Raw genomic sequence first — 10,788 nt, 5'->3', positions numbered from 1 at the left:
TCTCTACAAATATGCAGTACCTTAAAATAATTATTAATAAGTGTTTTTATAATGAAAAAAGATTGCACGAGTCTAAGAGTACGTCAATTTACATTTTAAAATTGGGAATTGATATTAAGTAAAGCATAATATTAATTTTATTAATGATTCAATTATCATCGGAGTTTGAATTTTTATCCATCGTATTATTTTGGCGAATGAAGTTATTATGCATAGTTTCTTAAACCACAAGGCATTGCAAGTTCAAACTTTATGTGAGGAGAATGAATCCTACATCTTAATTTGACCAACAGTCTGCAATAAGTTATCCCTTGCATTCTTAAGTTGTACCAGGTCGATCAGTTGCAGGTAGTTTTTGCTGACAAAATCAAATCCGAGTGGGCGGTTGCCTAGGTTTGATTCTAATGCTTATAATATAAGACATCACAGCTAGTACATACAATCAATTTCAGCTAAGGATGATATAACATTAACCACTCACCAATGGATTGGTTCGAGGCTCTCGTAACATTCTTGTCCCTTCATACATTATATTATTTTCTCATATTTTCATTATACATTGTAATTTTGCTTCTTAGAATCTGTTATAATCTAGTTTTTATATAAGTATTAATTAATTTTGTAATGCCTGCAAGCCAAGGAAACCAAATTTAGCATATTGGAACATTAACTGGGTTTATATATTTATATATGTGGAGTAATAGTACTGACTTGGTTAGAATTAATTATGTTATGTAAGTGTTTGAAACCATACTCTTGTCTATTTGTTTATATTTTTGCAGGGTGTATTCTGTTTGAAATATATCAGAATTTGAGAGTTATACGTAACAGGTGTTTGATATAAGTCCTGAAAGAGGTTCTCTTGCCTATTGGTTTCTGTTTAAAAGTAGGTTTAATACCAAAAAAATCCAACCTTTGAGCCCTTTTCCAAATGCACCCTGACATTGCAATTTTGTCAGATGCACTCTAATTCGCACCTTTGTTTTTCAATTTCACTCTCAAGTACTAAGTTGATCTCTTTTCCATTTGAAAAAAGTTAAAATAAGTCATCCATTTTTAACTTTTTGTATAAAAAAGAGTTCAAACGAGTACTCTATAAGGGTTTTTATGAATTTTTTTCCGAGTAGAAAAGAGTCCAATTTGATTTTGAGGGTAAAATTGAAACTCAAAGGTGCGAATTAGGGTGCAGCTGATAAAATTGCAACGTCGGAGTACAATTGAAAAGAGGTTAAAAGGTAGGAGTTTTTTTTAGTGATTAACCCTTAAAAGTAACATAAGTGGCTATGATAGAGAGTTGAATTTTCATTTTTGATGCTTGTGCACATTGTCCCATTGATGGTTCTGCTCTTGCGTGCCCTTTAGAGATATCATATTTTTTAAAGAATGAGAATAAATTGCTAAAAATGTGAAAGATTAGAATTTAATATGCTAATAACCCTATTTTTCATTTAACTCTTGAATAAATATGATTAAAAAACATGAAACTACCAAACCAAACAGTCAAAATAAATTATTTATGATATATTTATCAATTTCATCCAGATTATGGATATATGGATTATTTTGCCAACTAAGTACACTATGCAAAATATATTAATTCGAACAGAAAAGGATTGTTATCTAGATAGGAAACTCATGGACCTCTCAAATATTATCGTATATCAGGAACAAAAATAACATGTTTTTGATTTAAGAACAAGAAAATACTCTTATAAATTGGTAATTTAAAAGAATAAAAATCATACATAGAAATAGAGAACAGGAATATAAAATTTATTAAAACTACAATGAAGAGTTTAATCTGTGAGTAGAAACATCAATAATACTCATGAATTTAACAAGAAACATGACAATCTTGTCCTCAAATAGTCCACATACTGAAAATTAAACTCAAGATAAGATAAATTTATACTTAAAGAAGATCATCTTCCTTGTGTGTCTCAATAACAACATCAGAAGTTGGATAGGCCACACAAGTGAGAACAAAACCAGCTTCCATCTGGTCATCATCAAGAAAACTACCATCAGACTGATCAACGGTTCCGGATACAATTTTTCCGGTACACGAAGAGCAAGAACCGGCACGGCACGAGTACGGAAGGTCGATACCTTCCTCCTCCAAGTGGTCAAGAATGTAAACATCATCAGGGCATTTAACTACCTTCTCGCCTTCCGGAGTAATCACCTTAACTGTGTAGGTTGCCATTGCCTTGAACTTTCCGCCACGGCTCGATTTCAAGCCGAAGAGGGCTTGACCGACATTGGGTAGAGCGCGTAGGCTAGTCACGGCGGGTTGCTGGCGGGTGAAGGAGGTGCTGACCATGGCGCTAGAGAGAGCTGTGGAGGCCATTGAGAGAGTTTTTTGTTTAGCTTTCTTTGGTTTTGGGAGACTAGAGGAATGAAGAGGCTATAAGTGTTGATAAATGGAAGGCTTGTGGAGGTTATGAAGTGGCATAGAACCCTATCTGCCACGTGGCAATCCTTTGTGGATTGCTTTATCCTTTATGTTATCACCACAGACAATTGGGTCAATGTGGCTGCCACAATCCTATGACAAAAGCTCTATGGTTTGTATAATTCCACCATTATATAAAGTCTAACCCATATAATATAATCTTTAGAAATCCTTCTAGGCCAAACCCATATAGAGGTCCTGTACTTTACACTTTTTTTCTATAGATCCTTATACTTCATTTTTGTATTATTTGGTCCCTCTACTTATCTATTTTTAATTTTCATGTCCTTTGTGAGTTTTTTACAGTCCCTCTACTTACAATTTTTATTTCCTCCGATCCCTCTACTTACAATTTTTGTTTCCTCCAGCCACACAAAAGGACCGGAAAAAACTCATAAAGGACCTGAAAATCAAAAATAGGTAAGTAGAGAGATCAAATAATACAAAAATGAAGTATAAAGACCTACGGAAAAAAAGTGTAAAGTACAGGGACCTCTATATAGGTTAAGCCATCCTTCTACACTCAACTAAAAAGGGTAGAAACATTTGGTTCAAACCGAACCGAGCTAAGCCAAAATTAAAGTCTAACCAAACTAATTTTAAAATACTCTTCCAAAGGATCCAGTGTTTTTCGAGAAAAGGTCCTATAGCACAATCTAAAATGTTTTGAAGTGAACACAATCTATTTGGTTCGGTTTTACAGTTTGCACAAAAACTGAGCTGTTTTTTTTATTTTAATCCAAACTCGAACTGATCTAAAAAAATTAAACTTTTTTAATATAAACCTAATAAATTCAGCAGTTCAGTTTAGTAACTGTACAGGCATAGAATTGACAAAGATATGCCTAGCACGAAATTAACTTCTTCAAAGTTGCCCCTCGAGATTTTCTACTTCCAAAGATGTGCAAATAACAAAACAAATTCAAGAAAAGGGGGTGATTAGGGATCAGTCCTTACATAAGGAACCTATTTGTAAAATATGAAATATAAAAAAAAATGTGACAGAGGTTTGATATAATTTGCTAACTTCACAGATTATAAGAACAATCTCTTCTAATTTAAGGATTTTCACTTACAGCCTGGGGAATAAAAACCAAAAACAATCTCAGGGCTTTTCCCCCAAGTCCAGAGAAAGAAGAATATTTCCCCATCGTAGAACAACGATTTAACGCATCTGTAGAAGGGCTGTCCCAACGGTAAAAGACCAGAGGCTTCCACAAAATTTTACCATCTCGAGAAGAATGTTTGCTCTCTAGAAGCCCTCCCGGGTCTTTCTCCTCAGCTTAGTTTAATCACACTTGATGTTTCTGTAGATCCTCCTCACAAACAAATTGGAACCCAAGTAGCCGACAGCTCCTGCGTAATAACAGAGCACAAAGTAAAATACATGCCTAAAAATTATCATTTACTTTGTATTGATAAGGAATTATGAATCTTAGATTTTGAAGTTTCCAGAGTGCAATTCATATGCTTTAAATTTCATCTATGGATATAAAATACTCCCTCCGTCCCAATAGAGTTGTCCACTTTGCCTTTATCACACAGTTTAAGAAAAGCAATTATTGTTTATGGGTTTTGTAAACTTTTCCCTACTTTTCTTGACATACCCCTATTTAATATAGGATCCACTTGCAATTTACTTTCAATTTACTTATTAGTGGATTTTAAATAGGGGTAATATAAGAAAGTCAAGTGTAAAAGTTAGTTACTTTTTGAAAGTGGACAAGAGTTTTGGGACAAAAAAATTTCTCAAAGTGGACAACTCTATTGGGACGGAGGGAGTATTATGTGGCACTTCTTTCCTCTATAGACAATGCTAAATTAATTAAATTAAACAAAGACAAAGACAATGACATTTTCCACCGTTTTGTCAACTTAATCGTACAATTTAAACTTATATATGTGATGGACAATTAACATCAAAATTAACTTTTTTGTGGATTACTCCCTTAAATTTATCAATTTTCATCAATTAAACCAAATGTATCAATTTTGAAGCAAGGGGCTAATTAACCCAAAAAAAAAGGTTAACTAATCAAAAATTGGGCTAATTGATGAAAATTAATAAGTTCAAAACTAACTAATAAAAAATGTTAATTCAGAGAGAACATTGATATTTAGGTCGTAGAATTTGTTGCCCACATGAAAATTTATGTTCAAACACAGGTAAAAACTTCCATTTTCCAGACATAAACAAGAAGCTGAACAAAGGCACACAAGAGACGGTTAATACATGTTATGGCGAGTTAGTAGAGAGCCATAATCAGAAGGCAAGAAACAATGTAGCAGTAAAAAAAAGTGAGACAAAAACTTACCACAAAGGATTCCTAAACCAAGGCAGAACATCAAAGTGTATCCAAAATAGAAGCTTGTTTGGAAGAAGCCCGACATCTTTGTCTTCACATAGTAGTAATATATCGAGTACAAGTACACGTAAACAGCTGTTGATGCAGCAGAGAAAAATGATGTCCATTGCCAGTGATAATTCTCAGCGTTGAGCAGGAAATATGTCCCCACAATTGTCACACACACAGTGACAATAACAAGAATCAGAAAAACAAGCAACATAAAGCCGTAGACGTAGTACACCTGTCAAATAGTACAAGAAGCAAGATTAGCCTCGTGTTTACAACCCAGACATTCCTTAAACTGTATAACAAACACTATAAAAGCAAGGAAGAAAATATTTTTGTACTAAAAAGTCGTATTAATATCAAAAGCAGACCGGGATGAATAAAAAACTGACTGGAATGCTATGCAAGAACCCTTTCTGGAGAAACCCACTAAACTTCACATTATGTTATATCATAACACTCCCAACATGGTTTATTATTTGAATTTAAAGAATCCTTAGGTTTTAGATACAAAAGCAGACCGGGATGAATAAAAACTGACTCAAATGCTATGCAAGAACCCTTTCTGGAGAAACCCACTAAACTTCACATTATGTTATATCATAACACTTCCAACATGGTTTATTATTTGAATTTAAAGAATCCTTAGGTTTTAGATACAAAGTTGAGATACAGATTGGAAATATAGCAAACACGCGAAGTAAAATTCTCAATAGTCATAATCCAATGAAATTTTGAACATTAAACCTTAGCGTGACAGTGAATTGATCATGCCATTCAGATAACGCCGCACAATTTACCTTGTAATTCCAGAAAGATGTGAAGACAAAATACATTTCAATGAAAATACTGCCAAAAGGCAGTAGTCCTCCCATCAATGAGACCACAGATGGTGTTAGGTACCATTTCTTCTCAGGGATTGGACGAGGAATAGTCTTCACACGGCAAGGATTATTTGGAGCACCACTCCAATTTCTTCCAACAACTGTGCCAAGAAGTGCCAGAGGAAATGAAATGAAAGCCCAAATTACAAAAACCACAACCATGGTGCCAAATGGAATAGCTGCTAAAGACCCATAGAATATAGCAATTGTGTTCAGGATGAACCCAATCCCGAAGCACATAAATGGAAATAAAGAAGCCGTCAGGATCATTGACTTTATCCAACTTTTTCCTGCAAAAAAATGAAAAAATGTAAACAAACATTAAAAATAATAACATTAGTCAACTAGCAGACTAAGGTGCATACCACCATGGCGAGAATACATTCCCCCACTCACATAACCAGAAATGAATGATGTGAGAGCGTAGCATACAATGAATGTTGTAACAATTGCACCCCTCCTGAGCCACAAAAAATCATTTATAAGTTATTACTTAATAGAACAGAAAATTAAAAGTAGAGTACGATTTTCCCTGATGAACCCTTGGGTGTAAAAAATAATAAAGAAAGGAAGTGACACCTAAAACAGAATGTAAAATGCCTAAAGCAGCAAAAACAAACATTTATAACAGGTAGAGGAAAGTGGGGCAAGTGCCAACAAATAACTAAGACGAATCAAGAGATTTACACAAAACTGGAAGGAGTGTCAAATATAAAAATGATCCTAAATTTATTAAGGATCTTGCAAGAATTCTGGAGTAACTTTTGAACATACCCAACATATAGAGTCCCGACAATTGCCAACAAGATAACAAGAAGCACAAGCATTGCTAGCTGAGCACCTGTCCCAACAACAGCTGAAATAATGACTAGATTGCGAGGTTGCCGAAAAACATCTCCATGAACAAGTTTCCAACCAGACTCCTCACTAACATCTCTTTCCTGATTATCAAAGTTCCGTAATGCCCACAGCTTAAAATGTCAGAATCCATGACAATTCATTCATACAGCACAACTCACCCAATAATCTCAAGTAAACAAAAAACAGACCCATCAGCAAAAAATTAAACATTTTTGTTAAGAGTTGATATTGAAGAAAAGCATCACCAGAGACTCAAGATCATCATCTTCCCGTGCGTATTTGGCATAGTCATTTCTAAGCGTCCTCATCAGTATCATCGACACCAAACCAGTGAGAAAGATAACCATCATGAAAGAATTGAAAATAGAGAACCAATGGATCTGCATGTTTGGAGATGCATCCACGTATAAGTGAAAGCCAAATAAAGGGACATAGTTTCTTTGACAGAAAATAAAGGGACAATAGATAACTCAATAGCAAATAACACAGCCCTAAATCTATTTTCCCCTCTAAGAAATTTCCTTCCTGGAGAAGACAAGAAATTCCCTTCCTGGAGAAGACAAGGAAATCAAGGCAAACAGCATCAAAGGTTACCATTTACCTGGTGCTCAAAGAAAGGGTAATCCAAATACACATCAAAACGACGTGCAAATGTGATGTTAGTTGGAATCCATTTGACAGAATATGTCATGTCCACCATTCTTCCAGCTTCTAAGGGCTTTGGATTGTCTTGCGTAAGATTAACATGAATAATCTGCAAAAGTAGAGCGTAAATACGATAATAGATATTAGTACTCTACAGAAGTCATGTAGCATCACTAGAGCACAAACCTGATCATTATTATATCTAATAGTGATGCTTTTGTGTGTGTAAAGGACATGCTTGCCATTGTCACTGTTCTTATCCGGATGCGACTCACCAACAAAGCCTAGAATCAAATAAGCAAAGTCCCAGTTACTTATCATTTCATACTCTGTTGACAGTTAGAAGGGGGAGGCAGAGAAAGAAAGAGATAGAATGAAGAATAGTGAATACATACCCCACAATGGCAGATCATCTGAACTTGGAAGTTTGACATCAATGATCAAGTAGCAAGAGACATGAGCATAGAAAAGTCAACAGTAAGCACCTCAAGATAATAATAAGCACATAAAAGAGCATGCATTTGAAGGAGCAACATATAAGCTAACCTCTAGTCCTATGAATACACAGCATGTAAAAGTTAAAATACATATTCTACATGGACAGATATTAGAAGAGCTATAGCTGATAAATTATTAGAAGCAGCTCAGTCCACTGATATTCACTATTCAACAAGCCAAATTAACAGTAGCACTCCAAATAAAATTGACAAGTGAAACAGGTTTTTCCAGACTGCATAAATAATTTCCATACAATTAGATATAATGTGCCACTATTCTGAAAATGATGGATCATGGCGTACATAAAAGGAGAACTGAATACAAAATTAAGTATGTGTATGTCTAGACTCTTCTGAAGGGAACATACTCAGAAAACAGAATACGATATGTCAATGCATGTAACTTTAGTTTAAAAAAAATTATTTAGTTATAGACTCTATTCAAGAAAATGTATTCACAATAGTATCATTCCAACCGTCATCACTGTAACACTGATTTTGCTTTCCTTCTAAAATAACTGGATACTTATTATAATCTGCTCGTCCCTACCAAGGGTTATTACACATATCATATCAAAATTTTCCTATTAAAAGTTGCACCTCATTTTATGATGGGTGGGATTTTCACAATGTTTTCTAAGACAGATGACTACCACTACGAATACTTTCAATTGAATTTGATTAGAAAGAGGAAACTAATCAGCATAGGATGCAGAATATACCGACAAAGAATTCGAACCAATAGTTGCTCTCAATTGCATCCTTAAATATTTTGACCTTCGTTTCGTCAAGATCAAGTGAACAAATGGTGCCTTTTTCGATATTCTCTGTTAAAAGTATAATTAAAAATAGTTAGCAAGACGTGATTAAAATGAATTGAAAAAAAATCCTACCAACAATGCAACACACAAAGTTCAAAATCTGGAAAAGATTTGCATACTCTGGAACTTTATGTCAATCTTGCTATCAATAAGTTCATTTCCTCCTAGAACTTCACCAAGGCCACCCCATTTATGTGAGAAACTGCCAGATGGATGGCAAAATGGAAGGCTGTAATAATTGTATGTTTCTTGTGGATTATTATAAGGCCCAACCTTATTCACCCAAAGAGTAACTGGCTCCTCTTGTCGGTACTGTAAAAGGTCATAACATTAAACCCTTCCCCAAAAAAATAGAAGAGACATAACTATTCATTGATATTGCAACACATGACAAAACAGACACATTGAAACTAAAGTAAGTCATAAAACAGGATTGCAATTTAAATAAAAAATATACAGAAAAAAAACAAAAAAATGTTAAAAGCCACTACTGTCCAGCTCAAAAGATAGATAGATAGATAGATATATATATATATATATATATATATATAGAATATGATTTTGATCTTAACTGGATGAGAAACATAATCTGCTCCTAATAGAATGAAAATCATAATGGAATCAAAGCAAATAATAAAGATCACTTCTAACTGGTATGACAAAGATAAAAAAAAATTATTTAAAATTGGTAAAAATCAATGCCTCAATTTAGATTGCTCGCCCACTTATTTCTAACACATTTTAATGGAGATGCTCTTTTGTTTGGAAAGGCTATTGGTTGCATCTGATAGAAAGTTTGCACCCAAGGGATAATTTTGCACACAGTTCAATCACTTCGAAGTTCGAACACGGTTTGATTCACAAACAAAACTAGAAAAAGGAAACTCCTTCAACAGCATAGCTGAAAGATAGGCCCGGTTTTTTCCCAACAAAGGGATTGTCAACCTCTTGAGAGAAATACACAATCTATGTTTCAAATGACTAAAACGACGACCTGTCAATAGACCTCCCAAGACCCTACTCAAATCAGCAATGCAAAAGCTGAATATCAGCACAACTATAAACTAGTATCCAAATAGTTTACGTTTTGTCCTAAATCAGCTTCTGCCAAATGTGTTGGTAATAACACGATAATTACAATGCTTCAACCAAAACATTTGCTTGAGATTTCAGTCACATAGACTAAGGCAGCAGTCAATCAAATCCAAAGCAATCCCTTTACACTTCTACCAAGCTTAAGATATCACTACATCACAATTCAGAACAACCAGCTCATGCACTTACTGTTTCCACAAGAATTAAACAGAACTGCAAAACAGATCTAACTAAAAAGCCCTAATTAATGATCCACAATATATCAACATTCCTCTAAATATTACGAGCAACAACTAATGATAAACCTAGCAGATCTGAAGGCACGATTAAACCCAGAAATGCCTAAATTATGAGATCTAATAAGTTAAAGAAATTGACTAACTTACAGTCAAAAGTAAGGGTTTTACAATTAAAAGTTAACCTTGTGATCCGACTCGGAAGCGAGAGCTGGAGAAATGAGGAGGAGGATAAGGAAAACGGTGGCGGAGGCGGAGGACATGGCGATCGCCGGCGAGAGCGGGATCTGAGGAGTCAAGTAGTAGAGCAAGTAATGGATTTTGTTTTCGGGTTTAAGTTCTTATTAACAAATGAAAGAGATGAGGTGTGTGGTAGTGTCTTAAAAATTCGCAGGCACTCTGTTTTGATTTTATTTTATTTGGTTCAATTAAGGAAATCGATAATTTATATTTAATGCGTTAAACATAAGATTATTGGGAAAAAAATCATTTAATTTTTAAAATTACCTTTTGAACTTAAAAATTCATTTTTATTCAAAGTATACAAAATGTGTAACAATAAAAAAATTACATCATAGAATGGGTGTGGAATATTCGGATATTAACCGAATTGACCGACCTAGCCAAACTATAATTTTAATTTGGATTGGTTTTTAATTTAATTCAGTTAGGTCATGGTTATTAATTTTAAAAAATTGATTAATTCGGTTTGATTAGGTTTTCTATATGCAAGTTCAAAAATTAACAAACCGATCGAACTGAATTATATAAAGATATATAATGTTATTTCATAATTTTTTTTAAAATTAGAGTATTTTTGTGCTTTTCTATAATTCAGAATCAATCTACTCCCAAAATTTATATGTAATTGTAAATTAATATTAATATTAATTTATTTTTGTATTTTTATAGTTTTAATAATTAATTTTGAAGATATTTG

General features: G+C 33.9%; 2 protein-coding genes across 2 annotated transcripts; both read right to left on the bottom strand.

Annotated features, from left to right (window-relative positions):
- Nucleotides 1-1,752: 1,752 nt before the first annotated feature.
- LOC126659575 (ferredoxin, leaf L-A-like) lies at nt 1,753-2,418 on the bottom strand. The gene has a single exon (XM_050352873.1). It carries the CDS (start codon nt 2,348-2,350, stop codon nt 1,913-1,915), a length of 438 nt encoding a protein of 145 aa, XP_050208830.1. The 5' UTR covers nt 2,351-2,418; the 3' UTR covers nt 1,753-1,912.
- A 958-nt stretch (nt 2,419-3,376) lies between these two features.
- On the bottom strand, nt 3,377-10,241 carry LOC126659574 (transmembrane 9 superfamily member 1). Its single transcript, XM_050352872.2, has 12 exons — nt 10,034-10,241; nt 8,637-8,829; nt 8,419-8,523; nt 7,595-7,612; nt 7,386-7,483; nt 7,156-7,308; nt 6,800-6,934; nt 6,468-6,634; nt 6,059-6,153; nt 5,610-5,983; nt 4,771-5,044; nt 3,377-3,811 (listed from the first exon to the last, which is right to left on the bottom strand). The coding sequence occupies exons 1-12, from the start codon at nt 10,109-10,111 to the stop codon at nt 3,744-3,746; spliced, it is 1,758 nt and encodes a 585-aa protein (XP_050208829.1). The 5' UTR covers nt 10,112-10,241; the 3' UTR covers nt 3,377-3,743.
- Between the last annotated feature and the right edge of the window lie 547 nt (nt 10,242-10,788).

The sequence above is a fragment of the Mercurialis annua genome, linkage group LG8 (assembly GCF_937616625.2).
Source record: "Mercurialis annua linkage group LG8, ddMerAnnu1.2, whole genome shotgun sequence".
NCBI lineage: Eukaryota > Viridiplantae > Streptophyta > Magnoliopsida > Malpighiales > Euphorbiaceae > Mercurialis > Mercurialis annua.
This window is presented reverse-complemented; position numbering and strand designations above follow the sequence as displayed.

Bases quoted from the DNA above. Each gene is read 5' to 3' on its own strand.
- LOC126659575 (XM_050352873.1), bottom strand. From the start codon at position 2,350: ATGGCCTCCACAGCTCTCTCTAGCGCCATGGTCAGCACCTCCTTCACC.
- LOC126659574 (XM_050352872.2), bottom strand. From the start codon at position 10,111: ATGTCCTCCGCCTCCGCCACCGTTTTCCTTATCCTCCTCCTCATTTCT. The intron at 8,524-8,636 runs GTATGCAAATCT...TACTTTTAACAG, and splicing joins GATTGACATAAAGTTCCAGA to AGAATATCGAAAAAGGCACC. The intron at 6,935-7,155 runs GTAAATGGTAAC...CCAAACATGCAG, and splicing joins ACCCTTTCTTTGAGCACCAG to ATCCATTGGTTCTCTATTTT.